Below are 27,015 nucleotides of genomic sequence, written 5' to 3'. Positions count from 1 at the left end.
CTCCAGCAGACCCCCATGACCCTGTGTTCGGATTCAGCGGGTTGGAAAATGGATGGATGGATATATACAGTATATATACTAGCAAAATACCGGCGCTTCGCAGCAGAGAAGTAGAGTGTTAAAGAGGTTATGGAAAAGAAAAGGAAACATTTTAAAAATAACATAACATGATTGTCAATACAAGAATACAGCAGGTACAGATGGCTTGTGGTCATGAAAATGAAAAGTCTCCTTCTCTCCTCTCCTTCCTTTCTTTTTCTGTTCCCTCCTGATTAAATAGTCCTGTGATGGATGTAATTGATTAATAGCAAACAGGTGTTTTCCAGGATTGAGGCTGCGGTCTCCTCCCATCATCCATCCCGCTTTACGGGGACGACATTCACTTATACACAAACAGCAAACGGGACGATGGAACAAGACGCTCATGGTACTAACACTGACAACACTATTACTACTATGTAGCCCCGCTACATTATTATGCAGGCTGAGAGGGGGTCCCAAACTTTTTCATATGACTGTATGTGCCAAGTAACATGAAAGACAACACGCTTTATTGTATGTGCTGTGCTATATGTTTAAAGTGTACAGAAGAAGAAGTGAAGCATCTTTAAGTATAGAAACAACTAAAGTTTGACAAGAAAAGATAAGTTTAGAGAAGATAACATCCATCCATCCATTTTCCAACCCGCTGAATCCGAACACAGGGTCACAGGGGTCTGCTGGAGCCAATCCCAGCCAACACAGGGCACAAGGCAGGAACCAATCCCGGGCAGGGTGCCAACCCACCGCAGAGAAGATAACTTTCTTTCTTTATTCTTGTGTGGATTATTTGCTTTGAATTTTCACTAAAAACATTTTAAAATGAACTTTTGGACTGAGAGATTTCTTTCGGCATACGTTTTACCCGTGCTTGATCCTGCCTTACACACCCACAGCTACAAACATATACTCAAATTTCACATTATTCCTACTGATTAGCCATTTCAATTCAAAAGAATACACTTTCTTGTAAAACTGAGTTTTGCAATAAACGATCAACAGAAGCCAAATCACCTGAAAAGGTAAGAACTGATTCAATGCAGGAGTGTTCTCCCTCACGGACTATCGTGAATGGCGGGTTCAAGAGTAAGCAGCTCCAGTGACCTCATCATATTATTATCACTTATCCTGGGAGACTCACAACATTTGAGATACAGTCGGTTCCATTTCTTTTGTTATTCCGTATTGAAGCACAGGCAGGTGAAATAACTTGTTCATTGTCACATAATAATATATTTTATTTCAAGGTGCCTTTCTAAACACCCAAGGACGCCGTGCCAACAATAAAATCATAAAACTAACAGTAAGTAAACATGCAGGTAAACAGACAGTGTATCTATGGAACTGAAAACGAACAAAGCAAGTAAGAATACAGCCATGTAGTGTAAGCGAATCTAATAAAGCGAGTCTTAAGACAGGATTTGAAAATGGGTAGCAAATCAACATCCTGAATGTTTTGTGGTAGCGAGTTCCAGCGACGACTAAATCCTCAGTAGCCCACACTGATCAGGCATGCGCAGTGATGAGGAGACCAGATGTGGAGGACCAAAGAGTACGGTTAAGGGTGTAAACATTGTGGAAGTTTAACCCGACACAGACAGACAGCGAGACACAAGTCCCAAAAGCCCTCGCTTTTCATTTCTTTTCTTTCAGATGGGCTGCCTCAAATTGAGACCCGAGTTCTGCCGTTCACACCAGTTCTGATCCCCAATAGATCTGACCCCATAAGGTCAATGGAAAGGGATGTGTGGTGGTCCTGATATCTTTGCAAAAGGACGAAGGTCCAAGTCCTTAGAGTCCTGGTGCTGCCTGTTTGTGAGACATGGATGCTATCCGGTGACCTGAGATGAAGACTGAACTCCTTTGGCCTTTAAATAAGGGTCTGAAGGGCCAAAAATGGGGTCAGAATCCAAAATGCTCAATGTAGGTTGACTGGTATGTGCATTTCCATTTGAATAGAGGAGGTCCAGCTTGTAATAATAATAATAATTCATTACATTTATATAGCGCTTTTCTCAGTACTCAAAGCGCTATCCACACAGGGAGGAACCGGGAAGCGAACCCACAATCTTCCACAGTCTCCTTACTGCAAAGCAGCAGCACTTTGTAGTGTGCAGGAAAGGAACCCACTAATAGGAGTTTGTTTGTTCTTATGGTTGAAGTCTCCAGGAAGCAGCTGAATGATTCATCATTAGAATATTAGAGTGATTCACTGATCTCGACTTTGCTGACGATGCTGTGATCTTCGCAGAGTCAATGGAGGTTCTGATGGGGGCTCTCAAGAGGCTGAGTGAGGAGTCGGAGTATCTGGGTTTGCAAGGGTCCTGATAAAAGCCAACATCCAGGCCTTTAATGACCTCTTGGGCACAGCCATCAGCAGTGTGTCTGTCTGTGGAGAGAGTGTCGACCTCATCGAGAGGCTTACTTACCTTGGCAGTGACATTCATGAGTCTGGTGTCTTGTCCTATGAAGTCAGTAGACGGATTTGGGGGTCATGAGGTTGCTGGAAAGGGGTGTGTGGCGCTCCCGAAATCTGCAAAAGGACAAAGGTCCAAGTCTTTAGAGTCCTGTAGCTCACTGTTTGTGAGACATAGACGCTATCCAGTGACCGGAGATGAAGACTGGACTCCTTCACTACTGTGTCTCTTCAGAGGGTCCTTGGAGACCACTGGTTTGCTCACAGAGTCCCGAATGAGGCACATGACCTGCATGTGAGGGAGCGTCAGTTACAGCACTACGGCCATGTGGCGTGATTACCCGAGGGCGATCTCTCTTATAGGACCAGGCCAGGCCAAGGGGTCGCCCACGTAACACCTGGCTGCGGCAGATAGAGGGTCATTTCCGGAGGGCGGGACTGGAACCACGTGTCTGGCTGGGGGGTGGGGGGGTATGGGGGGTTCCCAGCCGGGATCCCAAGGTGTTTTGTCGTGTGATGGGTGTCACAACACGCTATACCAGTATGTGCTCCCCAACCAACTTGATCTGACTTTCTTTTGCACAGAGGTAAGGAGCACATGCTGATACTCACCACATGACAAACCAGCTCAGGATCCCAGATTAGGACCCGAGAGCAGCCATGTGACGGGTGACACCTCAGCACCACACTTGTTCAGATGGAATGGAACCAGTATGAGGTTTTTCTTGGTGGCTGGAGTGCCAGGTTGGAGAGCCTACATGCAGGGCTGGATGCAGACTAACGTCTTACCCAGGACGGAACAATAGCAGGTTAAGGGCTACGTTAAGGGCAGGTTACGGGATTCGAACTGGGAACCTTCCGATTCCCAGTGCAGATCCCTACCCCAGAGCCACCACTCCACCCCACAGTGCACAGATTACCAACAAATACATCTCAGACCCTTCTTCTTTTCCTTTCTTCTTCCTCTGTCATTCCTTTCTTCTGCCTCCATTCCTCTCTTGTAAGCTCTGTCCTCCACCTCCTGACTCCGGCTCCCAGAATGGAGTGAGGTGGCCTCTTTTATATTGCACCCCAATGTATTCCAGGTGCTCTCCAATTACTTTCCGGCAGCACTCCCGATTGTAGCGGAAGTGCTGCATGGACACCTGGAAGTACTCCAGGCACCTTTGGACCTTCTTCCGGCAGTACTTCAGAGTATGGTGGAAATTCTGTTGTCTGGGGCTCCTCAAGTGGCCAGGCGCCCCCTGGCAGTGACCAGGAGCATCAACAGGGCTGAGCTTCCAAGCTCCAAGCTGGTGGTCCCAACGTACTCCACTGGGGTCACCCCCTCGTAGTATTGTCCCAAATATGTCATTTCCCCCACTCCTTCCATCACAAGGGCATCCTGGTGGGACAAGCTACCTGATCATCTGCCACAAAATGTATGAATGCTTTTGAATGTATTTTTAATTTTGATCTTTTTTTTATGTTTATAAAATATGCTAATAAAAAAGCCAAAATGACAAGCGGTGGGATTCACAGAGGGAACAACAGCAGGGATAACAGGTGGCAGCTTTGATTGTTCTTGGAGTGAATGTTCTCACCGGCTAAGGAGGTGTGTATGGAGAGCTGCTCGAGTGACACATGAAATGAGCTACCGCAGGTCTGCAGGGTGAAGACCAGGGAACAGACCATGGCCGCCTGTCGAGGAGTGCCATGCCTGGCCTCACACAGCCGATGTTGGAAGTCAGTCATTCTCAGTAGAGCACAGGTGGCTCCTTTCTGGTGTTTCGTGCCTCACATCCAATTGCAACCTTCTGGTCTCCTCAGCAGGTCCTACCTGAGGTGTATGAATGACGTCAGATCATTTGAGGTTTATAGTAGGAAGGGGAATAAAAGGAAGACACAACAATCAGAGTTGGATTTGGACAGGAGGCTGTTTGCCGTAGGGCTGAGCGTAAATGGAGGAAAACTAAACTAACTATCCACTATGAAATATTAAAAGTTAAAATAACAGAATACAATAACACAGTCCGTCTTGAGAGGCGCTGCTATTTCTCTAAGATTATAAATAACAATGCTAGTAATCCCAGAGTCTTATTCTCAACAATTGATCGTCTGTTAAACCGAGGTAACTCAAAGGAATGCCTCCTAAGTACTTCCAGTAAAACCTGTGAGGCTATCGCTGTATTTTTCAATCAAAAAATTAATGATATTAGAAATAACATAGTATATCTCCCCAACACTAAGGATCCTCCTAAACCCCAGCATTCCGTTATAAACAAATTAAACTCTTTCACCAGGATAGATTTACCTGATTTACATAAAATAATTTCTCAACTGAAACCCTCCACCTGCGTCCTTGACCCAATACCAACAAATTTTTTCAAAGAAGTATCGGGCGTGCTAATTGATAATGTTCTTGACATAGTAAATTCGTCATTAGATACGGGGGTCTTCCCAGACTGTCTTAAGACTGCGGTAGTTAAACCCCTACTTAAGAAAAATAATCTCGACCCCTCTGCTCTTGAAAATTTTAGACCCATCTCTAACCTGCCCTTCTTAAGTAAAATTCTAGAGAAGGCAGTCATTATACAGTTAAATGAGCACCTCAATAAACATGCTATTCTTGATAAATTTCAGTCAGGTCTTAGAACAAATCACAGCACAGAAACTGCACTCGTTAAAGTAGTAAATGATTTGCGGGTAAATGCAGACAGAGGCCGTCTATCTGTTCTCATCCTCTTAGATCTGAGTGCCACATTTGACACCATTGATCACAATACTCTTAGAAATCGCCTTAGTCAATGGGTGGGCCTCTCTGGCAGCATCTTAAATTGATTTGAATCCTACCTGGCAGGGAGAAAATTCTTTGTTAGTTGTGGTAATTACAACTCAAAGACACATGACATTCTATATGGTGTTCCACAAGGCTCTATCCTGGGTCTGCTGCTCTTCTCAATCTACATGCTTCCGTTAGGTCAGATTATCTCAGGGCACAACGTGAGCTACCACAGCTATGCTGATGACACACAGCTGTATTTATCAATAGCACCTGATGACCCCGATTCTCTTGATTCACTAACACAATGTCTGACTTTTATTTCAGAATGGATGAATAGTAACTTTCTCAAGTTAAATAAAGAGAAAACCGAAATCTTAGTGATTGGCAATAATGGATACAATGAAGCTATTAGAAATAAACTGGATGCATTAGGATTAAAAGTCAAAACGGAGGTAAAGAATTTATGGGTAACTGTTAACTCTGACTTGAATTTTAAATCATATATTAATCAGATCACTAGGACAGCATTTTTTCACTTAAGAAACATAGCAAAAGTTAGACCTCTTAGATGCTGAGAAATTAGTTCACGCATTTGTTTTCAGTCGGCTAGATTACTGTAACGCACTCCTCTCAGGACCACCCAAAAAAGACATCAATCATTTGTAACAAGTGAAGAATGCAGCTACTAGAATCCTAAACAGGAAAAGAAATGTGCTTTAGCACATCTCTCCAGTTTTGATGTCACTACACTGGTTACCTGTGTCATTCAGGATTGACTTTAAAATTCTGCTTATGGTTTATAAAGCCTTAAATAATCTCACCCCATCTTATATATCAGAATGTCTGATGTCTTATATTCCAAATCGCAACCTCAGATCCTCAACTGAGTGTCTCCTTAGAATTCCAAGAGCAAAACTTAAAAGAAGTGGTGAGGAGGGTGGCCTTCTGCTGTTATGCACCTAAAATCTGGAATAGCCTGCCAGTAGGAATTCGCCAGGCTAATACAGTGGAGCACTTCAAACACTGCTGAAAACACATAACTGTAACATGGCCTTCTCATAACTTCACTGTCATTTAATCCTGATACTCTGTATATCCAATTCATTATAATAACTATTCATGGTGGCTCTAAAATCTGTACTAACCCCTACTCTCTCTTCCGTTTCCTTTTCCGGTGTCCTTTTGGTGGTGGCGCAAGCCACCACCATCTACTCAAAGTACCATGATGTTCCAACAATGATGGATGGATTAAAAGCCAGAAGTCTGTATGACCATCAGCATCAAGTGACTCCGTGAGAACCCTAACTACAAAGAGGACTATTTCATTTATGTTAGGTAGAATGCCCAGAGGGGACTGGGCGGTCTCGTGGCCTGGAACCCCTGCAGATTTTATTTTTTTCTCCAGCCTTCTGGAGTTTTTTTTTTTGTTTTTTCTGTCCACCCTGGCCATCAGACCTTACTCCTTTTCTATGTTAACTAATGTTGTCTTATTTTAATTTCTTATTTTGTCTGTTATTTTTCTTTGAGCTACTTTTTGTATGAAAATGTGCTATATAAATAAATGTTGTTGTTGTTGATTCTTTTCCAGGAATCCCACTAAAATTTCTTGTGAGATTGTCGTGGACGGCCGGGACACCTCCACACTAGAAAGGAGCAAGAGAGGAGATGTAGCCAGAACATTACCTCACCAGGAACGCAAGGTGGAAGCTACCCTGGATGACAGCAGTGCCTTGGACTCCTGCAGGGCTCCATGGAAGTTGGAGTTTGATACAGCCCTGTTGGGGTCTGTGGGTGCCACCAGGGGGTGCTGTAGCAGCTGCTGAGCCCTGTAGCACAGCACTGCCGGACGTTCATCACCAAGCACCTGGAGCACTTCTGGATGCCTTATAGAAGGTGCTAGCAGACACTACACTGTGAACCGGAGTTGGGAGGAGAAGGAGGGTTGAAGCTTGTTGGGGCAAGGAGAGGAGAAAGAGAAGAGAAGAAAAGACATTTCTAGAAGATGCCTGTAGGACATCAAAAAAGGATACAGGAGCAAAAGGAAAGTGAAGAGAAACGAGAGATCGAGATTCACAGTCGAGGGAACAAGCAAGAAGTGAAACCTGAAAGTAACAGGCAAGAAGTTTTGCACACGGTTCCTTCTGAGATTTTTGATATCTGCAGATCGGATAAGGAAATAACTTCCCGGCTGTCCTTTTATCTCGTAATGGTGATTACAGTAAGTACAGGTCACAATGTCAGAGGCCACGCCCCTAGAAACGTGGGGAAGTGGATCTAACGACAGGATTAAAAAATGACAGTAGTTTAGGACCTAAAAAGACATAGCAAAACAAAACATCTGAAGCATTACACAATTCAAGCAAATAATAAATACAACACACTCCTCGACCTCAATTACCCCTCCATTCAAGTACAAAAGTATAAAACCCAGTGATGACATCAGTATGCCGATGTGCACTCTGGTAACACCTTGTGGGCAGCCACAAACCGAGGATGCCTGGATTGAAGCAGCTCTTAAAAGCACTCTCCATCTTAATTGGAGACCCCCATGGACATGCGAGCAGAGACTGTGACTGAACTCTCTCATTCTCTGTCTCACTCGGCCTGACCTATACTTCATGGCTCCTCAGCACCACAATCCACCCCTCCACATTGCAGATCCTTCCACCTACACCAAGTATTTTGTCGTGGACTCAAACGTACACACGCACACACCACAAGCCATCTCACTTCTCAGATTAACACAATAGAGTAACTGCGGGTGGCTAGCGGTTAACACGCAATGCCTGGATTGCAAAGGCTCACCAGTGCTGGTTTCTTATTGGCCTGTGCCTAATAGGAGACTCCCATGATCACGTAATCAGGGACCGTTTCTGAACTCACTGTGAGCAGAGCACATCCTGGTGACATCAGCTGAGGTCTCTCGCACTCTGCCCCCAACTTAACTGTGCAGCTCTGCCACATCACACTCCACTCCTCAACAGTGCAAATCCTGCCGACTACACCAAGTGTTCTGCCATGGCCTCACACACACACAAAGACACACAAACCACAATACATCATGCTGTAGCTTCGCACTTCGGGGTCAGACAGTGTGAGGGATGGCCGGCCATATATTCCGGCCCACACCTCTAAGCCGCCAGATGGAGCCCTCCCAGCAGCATAGAGGTTCCCCGAATTCCAGCAGGGCCTCACGGACCTTGTAGTTTTTACAACCAGCCCTTCTGGATACCATGGGGACCTCCAGGAGACGCTGTAGGGAGGCTCAGGGAATTCTACATGCCCTATAACCCGGAAGTGCGTCCTAGTCACATGGACAGAAGGAACGACATACTTCCGGGTTGAAGAAAAGGAGCTTTTGTCTGACCCAGAAGTGTTCACGGTCACATGGACAGAGAGAGAGAGAAACACGCTTCCGGGTCACGGACTACAAAAAGGACTGTGAGAGACCAGAGCGTTGAGCTGAGCTGGGTGGAAGGGTGGCAACGCATCTGGGAGTGGAGAATTGTGATTATTGATTTATTAAGTATTGTGGAGTGGAGGGTGCTTTGTGCACATTTATTATTATAATAAGTTTATTTTGGACTTTTATCTGGTGTCTGACGTCTGGTCTGAGGGTTCAAGGGGTCACGGGGACCCTTAAAACTGTCACAATAGACAGACACAAACTTCCACGTGTAGACGTTATACATACATACATATACATATATACACACATATATTAATATATATATATATATATATATATATATATATATATATATATATATATATATATATATATATATATAATATATATATATATATATATATATATATTAATATATATATATATATATATATTAATATATTTATATATATATATTAATATATATATATATATATATATATATATATATATATATATATATATATATATATATTAATATATATATATATATATATATATATATATTAATATATATATATATATATATTAATATATATATATATATAATGTTTTATTGTGGAGACTGGCCCAGACACGTTTATTCATTATTATATACAGTGAAACACAGCACACAACTCACTTTCACCCCCAAAGTCCAGGCCTCTCTACAATACGTCTCTTCAGGTCCGCCTCCACTCCTCTCCTCCCAAGCTCTGTCTCTCTTCTTCCCGACTCCAGCCTTCGAATGGAGGGAGGCGGCCCCTTTTATATCCACCAGGATGTGCTCCAGGTGCCACCCAATGAGCGCCTGCCGGCACTCCCTGGTGTGGCGGAAGTGCTGAGGGCCAGGGCCCTTCTGGCATTTGGGCGCCCCCTGGCAGTGACCACGGGCCACTATAGGGTTGAGCTTCCAAGCTCCTTTTCCGTGGTTCCCATATCCACCAGGGTGGTCACCCACTCGTGGTCTGGAGGAAGCGTAATCCCTCCTCTGGTCCTTCCGGACATCCCGCCTGTGTACCGCCCCCAGTCACTCACCACAGTATGTATGTATATATATGTATATGTATATTATATATATTGTCACAGGAGGCTGGGGGACAGACCCAGCCGGGACGCATGGAAGGACCGGAAGGTGGCGCCCCGAGCCTCAGAGAGCCCGGGAAACATTCACTTCCGCCACACCTGGGAAGATGGATGAAGAGCCTTCCAGGGACACCCGGAGTGCTTCTGGGTGCAAGAGCAGCACTTCCACCACACCAGGAAGTGCTGCCAGAAGAGCGTCATCGAGCACCTGGAGCACGTCCTGGGTGAACATAAAAGGGGCTGCCTTCCTACAATCAGCGAGCTAGAGTCGGGAGTGGGAACAGGACGAAGCTCCCATGGAGAGAGGAAAAGGAGGCCCACGGACAGTGTGAGAAAGGCCCATAGTAGGGGTGATTGGTGCTGGGAGCACTGTGTGCTGTGCGGGACTGTGTTAAATAAACGTGTGCTTTTTATAAAGATGTGGTCTCAGTCTGGTGGTGTCCGGCGTATCTCACAATACACACACACACACACACAAACACACACACATAAACTAGCTGTGTAAGCCTATGCTGTAAAAAACCTGGGCTCCTAGAAACTATGGATTCTGGCACTTCAATCAATCCCATCGGTTGTATATTAGCGGCTCCTTGTCAGTTTTGTTTCGCCGATGTGCTCGTCCCCCTTGTGTATCAGCGGCTAAGCCAGTTTCTCTCTCCTCTGCGGTTTTGTTTCGCTGATGTGCTCACCTCTCTTTTGTATTAGCGGAGGCGATTTCACTTTGCCTATGGAGTTGCTTTCCTTCAAATTTTACCTCGCATTTTCGGGCTGGACAGACAGTCAGACACACTTCCACGCATAGACGTTTACAGTGCATACGGAAATTATTCTCAGCGCTTCATCACTTTTTCCACATTTTGTGATGTTACAGCCTTATTCCAAAATGGATTAAATTCATTTTTTTCCTCAGAATTCTACACACAACACCCCATAATGACAACGTGAAAAAAGTTTATTTGAGGTTTTTGCAAATTTATTAAAAATAAAAAAACTGAGAAAGCACATGTACATAAGTATTCACAGCCTTTGCCGTGAAGCTCAAAATTGAGCTCAGGTCCATCCTGTTTCCCCTGATCATCCTTGAGATGTTTCTGCAGCTTCATTGGAGTCCACCTGTGGTAAATTCAGTTGACTGGACATGATTTGGAAAGGCACACACCTGTCTATAGAAGGTCCCACAGTTGACAGTTCATGTCAGAGCACAAACCAAGCATGAAGTCAAAGGAATTGTCTGTAGACCTCCGAGACAGGATTGTCTCAAGGCACAAATCTGGGGAAGGTTACAGAAAAATTTCTGCTGCTTTGAAGGTCCCAATGAGCACAGTGGCCTCCATCATCTGTAAGTGGAAGAAGTTCGAAACCACCAGGACTCTTCCTAGAGCTGGCCAGCCATCTAAACTGAGCGAGCGGGGGAGAAGGGCCTTAGTCAGGGAGGTGACCAAGAACCCGATGGTCACTCTGTCAGAGCTCCAGAGGTCCTCTGTAGAGAGAGGAGAACCTTCCAGAAGGACAATCATCTCTGCAGTAATCCACCAATCAGGCCTGTATGGTAGAGTGGCCAGACGGACGCCACTCCTTAGTAAAAGACACATGGCAGCCCGCCTGGAGTTTGCCAAAAGGCACCTGAAGGACTCTCAGACCATGAGAAAGAAAATTCTCTGGTCTGATGAGACAAAGATTGAACTCTATGGTGTGAATGCCAGGCGTCACGCTTGGAGGAAACCAGGCACCGCTCATCACCAGGCCAATACCATCCCTATAATGAAGCATAGTGGTGGCAGCATCATCATCATCATCATGTTGTGGGGATGTTTTTCAGCGGCAGGGACTGGGAGACTAATCAGGATAAAGGGAAAGATGACTGCAGCAATGTACAGAGACATCCTGGATGAAAACCTGCTCCAGAGCGCTCTTGACCTCAGACTGGGGCGACGGTTCATCTTTCAGCAGGACAACGACCCTAAGCACACAGCCAAGATATCAAAGGAGTGGCTTCAGGACAACTCTGTGAATGTCCTTGAGTGGCCCAGCCAGAGCCCAGACTTGAATCCCATTGAACATCTCTGGAGAAATCTTAAAATGGCTGTGCACCGACGCTTCCCATTCAACCTAATGGAGCTTGAGAGGTGCTGCAAAGAGGAATGGGTGAAACTAGCCAAGGATAGGTGTGCCAAGCTTGTGGCATCATATTCAACAAGACTTGAGGCTGTAATTGCTGCCAAAGGGGCATCGACAAAGTATTGAGCAACGGCTGTGAATACTTATGGACATGGGATTTCTCAGTTTTTTTTTTTTTAATAAATTTGCAAAAACCTCAAGTAAACTTTTTTCACATTGTCATTATGGTGTGTTGTGTGTAGAATTCTGAAGAAAAAAATGAATTTAATCCATTTTGGAATAAGGCTGTAACATAACAAAATGTGGAAAAAGTGATGCGCTGGGAATGCTTTCCGGATGCACTGTATATACGAGATATTTATGCATTGTATATTTATCGTGTTTGCATATGTCCCTTGTGTTTTGGTGGGTGGAGCCCACTGTGACATCACTGCTTAGCACCGCCCTCTGCCTTTATATTCTGACTGAGGTCAAAGTCGACAGAGCTGCATTGAGAGTCGCAGCGTGAAGTTTGCTTATAGGGAGTTGTGTTTGGAGTTTCTGTTTTATAATTAATTCTGCATTTTTTTTTGGATTACTATTCTCTGGATTAGACTTGTTAGTCTTGGGTTACCTTTCAAGCAAACGTTTTTCTATGCCTTGCCATTTTATATAAATTCTTTATTTAAAAAATAAATTTTGACTGACACCTTTATCTCAGTCGACTTACAACATATGACATACAGTCTGCCCCATTTCATTGGTGTCTCCAGTTTGCCGAATGCACACAGTAGTGCTGATGTACTTCAGGTGAAGTTTTAGCCCACTCAGTCACTACTGCAGTTGTGATTTTTGTTTAGTGCTCAGAATGTCAGAGAAAAAGAAGTTTAAGTTTCAGCGTACAGATGGCTCTGCAGCTGAACATTGTTGTGTACCTTTATGTCGAGCTTTCAGTAAGTTCAACAAGGCACTTAGTTTTCTTACACCTCCATCTGATGTGGAAACCAAATCAAAATGGATTTTGTAGACGCCATTTTAAAAAAGAGGATTTGTGTGATCCAGGGTCTGAGACAGGGCAGCAACTGTTGAAGAAGGGAGCAGATCCTGCGTTGTTTGTGGGAAAATATTTCTCCGTTCCACGTTCAAGACCTGGGGCCTCATGTATAAACGGTGCGTACGCACAAAAATGTTGCATAAGAACGTTTCCATGTTTAAATCGCGATGTATGAAACCTACACTTGGCGTAAAGCCACGCACATTTCCACGGTAGCTCATACCCTGGCGTACGCAAGTTCTGCGCTCGGTTTTGCAGACTAGCGGCACCCAGCGTCAAAGCAGTGCTACTGTTCCTGTGTGGTTATCCTTTCTTTTTTAGATCCACGTCCCTGATGCAGCTTTATAAATACACTGACATTAACCGCATATTGTTTATTAGTGTAATGCATCTGATTGTAATTAACCTGCAGCAATATAATGGTCCACAGAATGGTCAAACTATTCTAAATACCGTAACTGCTTTAGAGTTGTTACTCTCACTGCACCTTCTTCTTCTTCGTTCAGCTGCTCCCGTTAGGTGTTGCCACAGCGGATCATCTTTTTCCATATTACTCTCACTGCACCACTCGGAGTATTTATATCACTGTATCTGTGTGTGAATCGCTGATCTACAGCAGCTGATCAGAAAGAGAATTATCAGGATACAGCATCAAGCACACGCTGCCTCAGCCATGCGCACAGTCTATTTGAACTTCTCTCATGTGGCAAACACTTCAGAGCCTTTCCTGTACGGACCTCGCGGTTCACAAACAGTTTCATCCCAAGAGCTCTAAACACACTCAGTCAGTCCATCAAGTGCTCCTTGTAGAACTGTTAGGACTTATAAGTACAATCACCTCACTGTAAACTTGTGATACAGTTATAATATTACACAACCTGAGCCACTTTATAAAGCGCATATTTACATATGATGACGATATCATTTTTAAGATGAAATGCAGCAAAATATTTTAATTACATTATATACAGATAAAACTTTAACTTTAACTACATGGTGCTGCAGCACTAGCTAGTTCAGGGATTGTTCCTGTTTCACTTAGTATTCTTGCTGTTGCTGACGCGACACTGGAAGGATAGACAGATAGAATAATTAAACACGTACTACAAACATATTTCAATGTTCCTTAAAAGTTTTGAAGAATCGGCGTTCTAAGCTTACAGATGGCTTCACGTCTATTACAGAGCTGATTGTGTGGCGATTGGATATTTGGAGAAAGAAAAGTAAGGACAGGAATTGGCGGTTAGTACGTTTGAAAGAGGCAGTACTGCTGTGATAAATTATTTCATCGAAGGTCGTGATTGGCACAGCAAGCATCCTGCGTGAGATATGAACAATCACTGCGCCACCGTGTTCCCATGTTTAATAACATGCTTTAACTCCTATCATCATGAAAATGATATCACGTATACATCTCAGTATTTTAATTATTCAGAGAGCTGTAATATCATGAATGTAATGGATTCTGTGTCCATTCGGAGGAAGAGAAAGCCCGTTTAAGAAGCACGTAGTGATTCGCACACAGAGCACATAGAAGATCAAATACAGAACAAAGCATTTAACGTGCTACTTTAGTTATGATGGGATTTGAGAAACTAGTAAATTAAACGATGTTAAGTTGAAGTTTATGATGTTCTACTTTAATGACAAAATAAATTACGTGATTAAAGTGGAAATTTCGAGATTAAAGTTGACATTTCTTGTTTTTTTCCCCACTGTGTGCCTATTTTTTTTCTCTGTACCCTAATAAGCTTTCATATGACACTCAGACGGTGGGCTACGACTCCTCTTTTCACGGTGACTTTGATACCTGACAACTTCTTTTTTATTTCAGGCACTGTGCGACTTTGTGAACTTGAGCTTTCGAGTTTCTCCGACACGCTATGTCACTCGATCAACTTCCTTTTGTTGCTTATATCACTATTTAAACCAACAAACAGTATGTTTTTCTTTGCCTCCACTTGGTATTCGCTGAAATTCTTCTATTTTCCCCCCGTGCTTTTGCCATTGTCTTTTCACAGAAGGCTGAGCTTAAGGGCTATTTATATTGATTTGCATATTCAAAGAGGCGTAATTCTGGGAGGAGTTGGGGCGGGACAGCAGGCGCGTGCACGTGCGTTACTTTTCACGCTGACCGGGATTTATGTAGTGGAAGAACGTGGAAGTTGCCGTTCGCACAGATTTATGCACCTAGATTTTTTTGTGCGTACGCACATGTTACGTCACGTTATAGTGTGAGTTCTATGCACGGCTTTATGTATGAGGCTCCAGGGGTTTTGGGAGAGGATAGCACACCATGATGGCAATAAAATCCTCAAGGACCACAACTACACCTGGGCTCCGGATCCATCATTTATTGACTTAGCACTTGATGAAAATAAGTCTCGCAGAGCAAGGACCCTCCAGCTGAGGAAACAAATGGAGACCCTTACAATGAAGCAGCGGTTTGCTGGCTCAAACAGAGACAATCACTTTTTTAACAAGGTTAAGATGTCCAGCAGACTCATGCAATTATGGATGAAACTGACGTACATATTCACCTGTCCCTGAATACACTTTAATGACTAATTCAGCGTTTCTCAACCTTTAAGTATTTGCGACCCGAGTTTTCATAACAGTTTTAATCGCGCCTCCCTAACGTTTTTTTGAAACCCTGATAAGATTTATTCCTATATTTTTTGCTGCTAATACACCGCTACAAGTTTAAAATTTTCCTACGATTAGCGAAATTACGCCATTGCGCCCCCTTTTTTGTTACTGGGGGGGGGGGTGCACCCCATAGTTTGAGAACCGCTGGACTAATTATTGAAATTCTATTTTTTAAAGATCCCTAATGTTATCACAGATTTGTCCCCGGTGAGTTCATAGTAGACACAAGTTTTAAATGGTAACATCTGTAGCACTGGGCCCTGATGGTAACCTTTCCTTTCTCTGAATCCTTGTTTGAAACTGAGATTGACAAAGATGTTAGGAAAATTATAACAGCGATTGACACAGACACACAATGTTAGCGGTGTCACCATGTTAGCCTTTGGCTGGCACACAATCATGTTAAAATGTCCAGATCTTGCCTTCGTAATTGTGGATGTAGCTTGAAACATGTTGTTTGAAGTTCCTTTCCTTTTCTGCTCACAATGTTTGAATAATGCGACTTGTGTCGTTTACCGTAAGTCTGGACACGTCTTGTAGTGATCAGTGTTGATATTAGCATCTGGCTGACATGGAGTCCTGAAGAGGGTGTTCAGATGGCCTATTAGAGCCCAGGCAGGTGAAGTGACCTGTTCAAAGCCACATGGTGTCAGCAGTGGGATCTGAACTCGTGACCACAGGGTTTGCAGTCCAAAGCGTCAATGCCACACTGCCTACTGTAAAGACACTTCTTTGTCTTGCCCATTTAAGCCAGACCTTTTCTAGTTATCCTCTCCTTTAAAGCACATTTCTGAACTTTTAAAAGCTTGAGTCCCGTTTTGCACTTTTGCAGGCCTTGAAGCCTACCTTTTGAGTTTAGGGTTATGCTGTCCGGGGTAAGACCTGTTCTTGAGACACAACAGTGACATCCTTGTCTGTTTTTTGTATGTTTAAAGGCCCGTTTGCCCTATTTTGCGGTGCAGACTCACAGCACTCACAATTCCTTTTGCATCAAGACAGGACATGGACTTTTCCTGTTAATTCTAACCTAAATATAGAATACGTGTCAAAAATATTTGGGCAACCACTTCATAAATTATGAAGCTTATGCACACACTGGGGGTGAGTACTCTGGTGAGAGCTGCTAGGGCTTGTTAAATTTCCACACATGTCATTTCATTGCTTTAAAAGATTAAGTTATAAGCCAACCATGAAGGAAAACACAGGCTACTAAATCAGGCCTTTGTGCTGGTGTGCTAAATGGACACCGAGGTGCATCCCGGTCTACGACTTCCACATTACGGGTTCATGTTCACACCTGGCCTGATGTGTTCTGTTTTTTGCTCACACATGCATACTTTAAATATTTAAGGTGCCCCACTGAGAAAGGCTCCTAATTGGACACTGTAGCCTTGGTGCCATTTATATCTGTGCAGAGCTGAATGCATTGGAGGAGCCGAGGTGAGAGTCCCCAAAAGGGCAACAGTGAAACCCCTGCATCATTCATGTACCTTTTCCAGCTGCTGAATTCCTTCTTCTACACAGCAGACAGATGCCAGCGTCCTCAGCGCCGAGGCGTAAAGGCTTCTGAAGCAATCCTGTCGACAGATCTTGAAGAGGGCCACAACAGCTCCTTCCTGCAAGCACAGAGGGAAGTACAAAAATGACAAAGGAAAAGTGCAGACTAGAGACTGGAGGAAGAGGAAGAGGAAGATAGAGACAGGCGGTGGTCTTCCAAACCCTCAAGAAGTGAACAGTAAGGTAACAGCAGCAAATGGACTTGAGAGAATGGCCAACATTCTCAACAACAGCAACAGTGTGAATTTCCCCTTGGGATTAATAAAGTATTTATCTATCTATCTATCTAACAGACTTACTATGAGCTGATGATGCTGAGAAAAATTAAATATCCACAAAAACACATAGATAGATAGATAGATAGATAGATAGATAGATAGATAGATAGATAGATAGATAGATAGATAGATAGATAGATAGATAGATAGATAGATAGATAGATAGATAGATAGATAGATAGATAGATAGATAGATAGATAGATAGATAGATGTGAAAGGCACTATAAAAGCATAGATAGATAGAGTGAAAGGAACTGTATAATTAATAGATAGATAGATAGATAGATAGATAGATAGATAGATAGATAGATAGATAGATAGATAGATAGATAGATAGATAGATAGATAGATAGATAGATGTGAAAGGCACTATAAAAGCATAGATAGATAGAGTGAAAGGAACTGTATAATTAATAGATAGATAGATAGATAGATAGATAGATAGATAGATAGATAGATAGATAGATAGATAGATAGATAGATAGATAGATAGATAGATAGATAGATAGATAGATAGATAGATAGATGTGAAAGGCACTATATGATAGATAGATAGATAGATAGATAGATATGAAAGGCACTATATGATAGATAGATGTGAAAGGCACTATATGATAGATAGATAGATAGATAGATAGATAGATAGATAGATAGATAGATAGATAGATAGATAGATAGATAGATGAAAGGCACTATATGATAGATAGATAGATAGATAGATAGATAGATAGATTATATAGTGCCTTTCATATCTATCTATCTATCTATCTATCTATCTATCTATCTATCTATCTATCTATCTATCATATAGTGCCTTTCACATCTATCTATCTATCTATCTATCATATAGTGCCTTTCACGTCTATCTATCTATCATATAGTGCCTTTCACGTCTATCTATCTATCATATAGTGCCTTTCACATCTATCTATCTATCTATCTATCTATCTATCTATCTATCTATCTATCTATCTATCTATCTATCTATCTATCTATCTATCTATCTATCATATAGTGCCTTTCACGTCTATCTATCTATCATATAGTGCCTTTCACATCTATCTATCTCTTTTCCTCATGTACTTATAATGGGTCAGTAGGCGCTGTGTCTTAATCACGCACCGCAGGAAGCCGATGAAGCAACTGAGATCGAAGCACCCTCAAGTGTAGGTGCGACTCGCCCCAGTCACCTCATTACCTCCCCTCGGTTCGTGCGATCGCACCCACGGAGACTGACACGGCTATCTGGATTATTTAAAACTGGCCATTCTTTTGAGGCCGCGGACCCGCTATACCACAATAAATTCAAGAAAACAGCACGTTTGAAAAAAGTCCAGTTATTGAAGATCTGGCCATTGTAAAAGATCTTTGTAGAATACGCAGTAGCTGATCTCTTGTCACACTTGCTTTGCTTTACTTGATGACGTCTCAAAAGACTGCAGGGACGCAGGGGACAATTTCTTTTCATTTTGTCACTTTACAGGAAGCACGCAGCACTTTTTCAATGAACTGGAAGGGGACCACCACATTTGTCCATGTCCATAGAAATCAAAATTGTTGAAAATTACTTTGGGGGCTTAGGGTTATAGTGCCGCAACTCCTTGGAGGTCAGGGTTGAAAGGCTGGAGGTGACATTCACGATCACGCTGACAGTTTGTACCAGGAGGTGGAGTTCAGTTTTTCCATTTTATTGTGCCACTCATACTGAGTGTTTCTAAAGCACAGGCGGATGATTTGAAGACCAAGGAGCGGAGAATGACCACTTCATATCTGCCGATACCCCTCAGGTCGGTGATTCTGACATCCCTCCGGTAGAAGCCCCCCCCCCCCCCGCCTGTTCAGCTGCATTTAATTCTAACTGAATGCTCCCTCGTGGCTTTCTTTCTCATTCACACAACTGCTTGCCCTCATTAGACATTTCCTCACTTATTTCTGTCTAAATAATTTCTAACATGCAGACCAGTTATGACGCACGCAGCAGAAGCCCGGCGGCTCCCCAAATTGAATGGCAGAGTAGCCATTAGAGAAACGAATGGACACGGGAAAACAAACGAGCAAAAGAGGTCATTTGCAGCTGCCGCGATCCTTAGAGCAATGTCTGCCGCGATCATTCACAGGACACCGACGAGAGCATCATTATCCCGAAAGTCTTCGTTAAAAGCCGCCAAGCATGCAAGCGGGCGGGCGGGATGGGGATGCTAACGAGCTGCCACCGCCACCGCCGTTCCTCTGCCCACACAATAACAAATCTTTACGGCCATTCATTTATCTTTTCTGATAAATTGCCCCATCGTGTCAAGGAGGGAGCGTTCAAAATAACAACTGTAATAATCAGAGGCAAGTGGCGTGGCATCGCTACTCCCTCGACGTGTTTAAAGGAAGCCCCCTTCATGTTCATTACCGCCTACACAAGAATTGCCAGGCCAGTGTCTGTGTGTTAAACGCTTCCACTGCGGCCAACACCCCAAAACCCTGAAGCTGCACCAACACCCAGCATCACTTTGAGCCCCCCAGGTAGTACAGAATGGAAATGTCTGCCAGGTACACACTTGATCTCTGTTTCATCAGGAGAAAATCAGTCAGGGGATTCAAAGACCCCTCAAGAGTGGTGGCTCTCTGGGCTAAAGGATCCACGCTGCTAACTGGAAACTTTCCGGTTTGGCCAGAAGGAATGCTACTCTGTTGGGCCCTTCATCCAGGCTCTTAATCTGCAGTTGCTCCAGGATAGCTGACCCAGCGCTCTGACCTCAAGTTTCTCTGTCTCCACTGGAGAACAAGTCAAGAAAAATGGCCGCATTCCTGATGCAAGTAAATAAAGTGAACTGTCATCATTAAGACTGAGAACATCAGAAAAGCTTTGACGAGAACGGGCCATTCAGCCCAACAAAGCCCACCAGTCCTGTCCACTTCATTCCTCCAAAGCAACAACAAGTTCAGCTATGAAGGTCGCTAAAGACCTCCTGTCCACCACACGACTTGGTCACTTGAGTCTGTGGGTCTCTTCCTAATGTTTGAGTGAAATTCACCCTTCACACGTGTCCAGCTGTGTCCTCCTGTTCTTGATGAACTCATTTTAAAGTCACCGTCTCTATCCGCTGGACTAATTCCCTTCATCATTTTAAACACTTCAGTCAGGTCTCCTCTTCATCTTCTTTTTCTTACACTGCTTTTATTCATAATTTAAGCATTACAGATTATCCAACTTGAATGAAGTGGACAAGTCTGACGTGACAGCATTCCTGGTTATAACCCATCAAGGAGTTACTGCAATTCTGGAATCCAATCGGACCCCAAAAAGAATGAAATCTCGACCCCCAAGAGCAGAGACATTGATGTGGAGTCAATGTGGGGGACAGATAGCAATAACAAAAGGGTCACCAGTTCAAAAACGCACAAACTTTTGCTTTCTTTCCTCAATCCATTTTACAAATATGACCGGGCCATGCAGGTACTTTGGCTCACAAAAAACAAAACAGTGCGATTTGTAAATTGTCTTCATCCTGCACTAAACTGGAAACACTTCAACATCAAATTACTGGGATTCTATCTTGTGAATGTCATTGTTTTATTTTTATCAAAATATCAACTGTCCCTGTGACAGTAACACGCTTCACAAATGGTGGGACAGTCGAGTGTTCACCACTGGGTCGCATCACCATTTATTTATTTTCCTAACATGTATTAAGTGTTTGTAGTGTATTAAAGGAGCTATATAAGATAGATAGATAGATAGATAGATAGATAGATAGATAGATAGATAGATAGATAGATAGATAGATAGATAGATAGATAGATAGATAGATAGATAGATATGAAAGGCACTATATAATAGATAGATAGATAGATAGATAGATAGATAGATAGATAGATAGATAGATAGATAGATAGATAGATAAGGAGATATACAAGATAGATAGATAGATAGATAGATAGATAGATAGATAGATAGAAAAGGAGATATACAAGATAGATAGATAGATAGATAGATAGATAGATAGATAGATAGATAGATAGATAGATAGATAGATAGATAGATAGATAGATAGATAGATATGAAAGGCACTATATAATAGATAGATAGATAGATAGATAGATAGATAGATAGATAGATAGATAGATAGATAGATAGATAGATAGATAGATAGATAGATAGATAGATAGAAAAGGAGATATACAAGATAGATAGATAGATAGATAGATAGATAGATAGATAGATAGATAGATAGATAGATAGATAGATAGATAGATAGATAGATAGATAGAAAAGGAGATATACAAGATAGATAGATAGATAGATAGATAGATAGATAGATAGATAGATAGATAGATAGATAGATAGATAGATAGATAGATAGATAGATAATTTTTAATTTTAAAATGACCTTTATTAACAATTATAACACAACTGCAGTCAAATTAACAGCCAACATTCAAAAACATTTAAAAGTAAAGTTTTCCTACTCAGACTTTAGTACCAGACATTCATTTTCCATGGAACATAAAACATCATTTACAGCCCAGATTTCACTAAATACTGTACATCTAATTGATTAATTAGTTTAAAATATGCAAATTCAATCTTCAATCTCCTTTGAAGGAGGACCTTAAACATTAATAGGGCGTCAGTGGTTTTCAGACCTTTATCTCTATTTCTTCTTGTTTTTAAAGTTGCCATCTTGGCCTGGCCTAACAAAAAATTACAAAGTAAACATTCTCTTTTATGAATTCTCGACACCGACATTCCAAAAATATAAATGAGTTCATTAAATACAATCCCCAAATTCAACAACAATAAAGCAAGGAAAGTCAGCAATGGTTGTAATCTGGTACAATATAGGAATAAATGATAAATTGTGTCTTTCTGAAGGCAAAATGGACACTGATCTGTTGCGCTGGCACCAAAGGTTTTTAAGAATGAATTGGTAGCTAGTGCTACATGTAGAATCCTCCACTGCAGGTCCCCAACTCTTTTCTCAATGGGAGGTTTATATAAAGTCCTCCATGCTGGAGATGTCGTGTCATGCAGACACAGAGTGTTCCTCCAGAGGGTATCAGTCATCTCCTTCAAATGTATAAAATGGGATACTTTAAGACACCAGTCATACAATTCTTTTTTTGACAAATCTTGGAACAAAATTCCATTTATGTGATTAATTTTTAAAATTGAGTTTTTAGGCCTGATAAAATCTTTTACATTTGGTTTAATTCTAATGTCACATTCAGGAGGTTCCGCCTCTTTTATGAGATCACCAGAGAAAAACTCCTCACACAGGGGACCTGCACCCAATTGCACTAAAGAGACTTGTAGTTTGTTAATAATCGGCCCCCCAAAGCGGACAGACCTAATCCCGAGCTCATGTGCCACAGCTGCCTCAGACTTCCACTGGTTGCTGACCGGATCAATAAAGTCAGCTACTTTAGTAAAGCCTTTGCTCATAAGCAGGGAGTTCAAACTAACCGAGTCAAACTCCAAGGTTGGATTCCATACTACTGGTTCTTCAAGTAACCAGAAGACTGAGTCCAGATTAATTCCCACTCTGCTTGCTTTAGTATGCCAAATTAATAACATATTGCGGTAAAAAACGGGCAGCACAGACAGCGCCAATTGCTTGACGTCAATGAAAAGGAGTTGCAAATCAAAAAGAAGATTACCAACCCTATGATAAAAAGCGAACGCCAAACTCCTCCACAGTAAAGGCTGAGGGGCGTACAAAAGACGCTGTAAATCTGTCAGCCTAAAAGCTTCAATTCTGCACAGAATGTCCACCAAGCCCTGACCACCTTCATCCACAGGCAGATGTACCACACTGCGTTTAACCCAATGAATTTTGTCCCAAAAAAAATCCAGCAAAATTCTCTGAATTTCTTTTAATAGCCAAAGTGGAGGATCTGCACACCTAAATTTATGCCAAAGCATTGAAGCGATTAAATTATTAATAATCAGCACTCTACCCCTAAAAGAGAGCTTGGTGACCACCCATTTCCATTTCTTCAGTCTCCCCTGAATTTGATCAATTAAGCCCTCCCAGTTATCAGCTGTGGCTCCAGACTTCCCAATGTAAATTCCCAGATGTTTAAACACCTGTAGAAAGGTACAGCCCGGACACAGACAGGCAGACACGTTGCAGTCCATCACCACACGTTTATTTACACTATTATTGTACATAAGTCACTAAGTGCACCGCCACCAACAAACCCCAACAGTCTCCCAAAGTCCTGGCTTCTCCTCCAAGCCGTCTCTTCACTATACACACACTCAGGGCCTCTCCTTGCCGCCTCCTCTGACCTCGTCCACCTTCTCACCCGACTCCAGCCTTGATTGCAGGGCGGCGGCTCCTTAAATAGGCGGCTGATTGAGGGCCGCACCCGGCCACCTGCCACACACCTTAGAGTTCCATGTTAAACCACTTGGGAGGCTTGGGGGAGGACAGTCCCACTTGCCCATCAGAAAGGCGTTACATTTGGATCAGTTGACCCTGGCAGATGACACCGTTTGAAACACCTGTAAACAGTCCTGCAGCAGGACAACATCATCGGGTTCAGTGATGACAACTGTGACATCGTCAGCATATGCCACCACCTTAAAGGATGTAGTGGGACACACAGGCAATGACAGGCCATGAAGTAATTGGCGAAGTCTGTGGAGCAGGGGCTCTATGAACAGCGACTATAACATACCGGAGAGTGCACACCCCTAACGAATGCCCCTTGTAACAGAAAATGGGGCTCCCAATCCTCCATTAATTTTTAAAACACTAAACACATTTGTGTACATTAATTTAATATAACCTAGAAAGGTCTCACCAAAACCAAACCTCTCTAGAACTTTAAATAAATACTGGTGGTCTACCCGGTCAAAGGCCTTTTCTTGATCCAATGAGATAAGACCCGCCTTAAACCCAAGAATCTCAGAGGCAGATACCAAATCCCGCACAAAGAAAATGTTATCAAAAATACATCGTTCAGGGACACAGTATGACTGATCGAAAGCCACCAAGCAGTTCATAACAGTCCTCAGACGAAGAGCCAACGCTTTAGAAAAGATTTTGTAGTCCGAGCATAGTAGGCTGATTGGTCTCCAGTTCTTAATGTTGCAAAGATCCCCTTTTTTTGGCAAAAGAGTCAAAACAGCTCTCCGACAACTCACAGGAAGTTCTTTATCCCTGATGCTCTCCATGAACACAGTCAGGAAGTCCTTACCCATGACATCCCAAAAGGACTTGTAGAATTCGACGGGAAGTCCATCAATCCCAGGGGCTTTGTTCTGATTTAGACTCCCAAGAGCACTAGTGAGTTCCTCCAGCGATAGTGGCAGGTCGAGTACTTCCTTAGTGGATGGAGTCAACTGTGGTAAGTCATCAAAGAAAAATTCTGTGGTTGAAGACAAGTCCACGGTTTCTGCAGAGAATAAGTCTTTGTAAAATTTTAAGGCAAATTCCTTGATCTCCTCAGTCTCCGTCATTTCAGTCCCATCTGCAGTTTTCAGACAGTGAATGATTTTTGCCTGAGCAACCTTTTTCTCCAAAGAAAAGAAAAACTGCGTAGGGGCGTCTATGTGAGAAATATTCTGGAATCTCCCCCGGACAATGGCGCCCTTCACCTGTTCATCCAGCAGGGATCTTAGAGAATCCTTTTTGTCTTGTAGGGACTCAAGCAAAGTGGCATCAAAACCGCTATCCAGTTTGGCTTGAATTAGCCCAATGTCCTCTTCCAGTTCTTTAATGGCCATGGTGACCTTTCTAGAAGAATGTTCAGAATAAAACTGGCAAAATAGTTTAATTTGGACCTTGGAGACATCCCACCATTGTTTCAGAGATGAGAATTCACTTTTGCTGAGTCTCCATTTGTCCCAAAAGAGATGAAAGTGTTGAAGAAATAGAGAGTCTTTAAGAAGTTTAGAGTTAAAGTGCCAGAAAGATTTAAAATTACTTTCAGACCCCAAAGAAAAACGAATGAGAGCTAAACTATGGTCTGAAAACCCTGTGGGCAGAAGGCAAGAGCCCAAAATGAGGTTCAAATTGTGCTGTAAAGTATAAATTCTGTCCAGCCGTGCCATAGATAACATGCCACTGGAGGCCTTGAGCCATGTATACTGTCTCGCCGTCGGGTTCAACTCCCTCCACACATCCACAAGTTCTTGCTGATGAAGGACCGACTGCAACACCTTGACTGACCCCGGGTGAGGCTCAGTGCCATTCCTGTCCATCACTGCATTTTCAGTGCAATTAAAATCACCAGCTAAGAACATGACATCCTCTGAACTGCACTCAGCTGGCACGTCTTTTAACAAAAGAAAAAAGAAACTCTCTCTTTGCCCTCATTTGGAGCGTAGACATTTATAAAAATAATATTTTTCCCCTGAATATGAACAACAACCTTCATGAGACGGCCTTTAACTTGCTCAATACAGTCGATGGACTCTGGGAGAATTGCTTTACTGAAGAGCACTGCCACCCCTGCGCTGGCACTGGAGCCGTGGCTCAGAAACGTCATGCCACCCCAGTCCCTCTGCCACTCCGACTCATTCATTGGGTCAGTATGAGTTTCTTGAAGAAAAATCACATCAAGTTTTTTATGTTCTAAATATTGAAAAAGTACGTCTCTCTTTGAGGAGTCTCTGCAGCCGTTAACGTTCAAAGAGCCCAAAGAGAGAACAGGCATTAGAAAGAATAGAAATGGAGCAGCAATGACAACAAGAACTTTAACTAATGAAGCAAAGAGGAGCTGGTGTGGAGCCATTATGTGCTGGAGGTGAGAGACTTTCTAACTTTGCTGATAACATTCTTTAAACGATTAAATTCTTTTCTTTCCATTCCCAAAGGAACAGCATTACGCATAACACGCTTGGCTGAAACCAAAAAAAGTTCCAGGTCAGGAAAATGTTCTACAACATTGACCCTCCTTTTGCCTTCAAGAAAATCCAGAAAGCTCAGAATGCTTTCAGTGCTGTACTCCGTTTTTCCAAGAGTACCAGTTAAATTGTCACTTGACATGCAAGAGTCACTGTCCTCACCACCCTGCTGACTCTCCTCACACTCTGGGCTAATTGTCACCTCTCTGGTATTTAAAAAGCGATTTTTTAAAGACACGTCAGCCCCCTCTGTCAGGTTCAAGTTGTTACTTCTCTTTGCACCTACTTCACCATCTGAGGTTTCTTTCCTCTTTCTGGGGAGTGTCGTCCATTCTTCTTCAACATTCATTTCCTCAACAATTCCAGCTTTTTCTTCCCTAACTGCACTACCTGAAGTGGTGCCTGGTTCAGTTTCTGCCACAGCTTTGAGATTCAAGAGAGGGCGAGCAGCTTCACTGTGGACTGTGGACTCAGGACTGGCCTCGGCCCGCTCATCCACCTTAGATGGTTCACAGGCAGTAGCAGCAGCAGCATTCAGATTTTCAATGTCATCCACCTCAGTTGGTGACGTTTCTCTGATAAGCTGCATAACCTCAACCTCAGCCTCAGCTGGGCCCTTTTCTTCAGCCTGATGTATATTTAGATTAGAGGACTTCAACTCGGCCTTAGCCAATCCGTCCACTTCAGGCATTTTTGTCTCAGCTGTCTTTATTTCACTCCTTTCAACTGTGGAGCTACAACTGGGTATCTGATTTTCAGAACTTCCTGAAGTCAAGCTAAGAGTACCTGTGGATAC

General features: G+C 42.8%; 1 protein-coding gene across 3 annotated transcripts in view; it reads right to left on the bottom strand.

Annotated features, from left to right (window-relative positions):
• LOC114647383 (protein inscuteable homolog) overlaps positions 1 to 27,015 on the bottom strand; it is a 646,645-nt gene that overhangs the window by 45,654 nt on the left and 573,976 nt on the right. For all 3 annotated transcript variants that reach the window (XM_051923473.1, XM_028796087.2, XM_051923472.1), the window contains exon 7: positions 17,023 to 17,148. In XM_051923473.1, the coding sequence (XP_051779433.1) occupies positions 17,023 to 17,148 (126 nt within the window). The remainder of the gene's footprint in view (positions 1 to 17,022; positions 17,149 to 27,015) is intronic.

The sequence above is a fragment of the Erpetoichthys calabaricus genome, chromosome 2, assembly GCF_900747795.2.
Source record: "Erpetoichthys calabaricus chromosome 2, fErpCal1.3, whole genome shotgun sequence".
NCBI classification, from domain to species: domain Eukaryota; kingdom Metazoa; phylum Chordata; class Cladistia; order Polypteriformes; family Polypteridae; genus Erpetoichthys; species Erpetoichthys calabaricus.
This window is presented reverse-complemented; position numbering and strand designations above follow the sequence as displayed.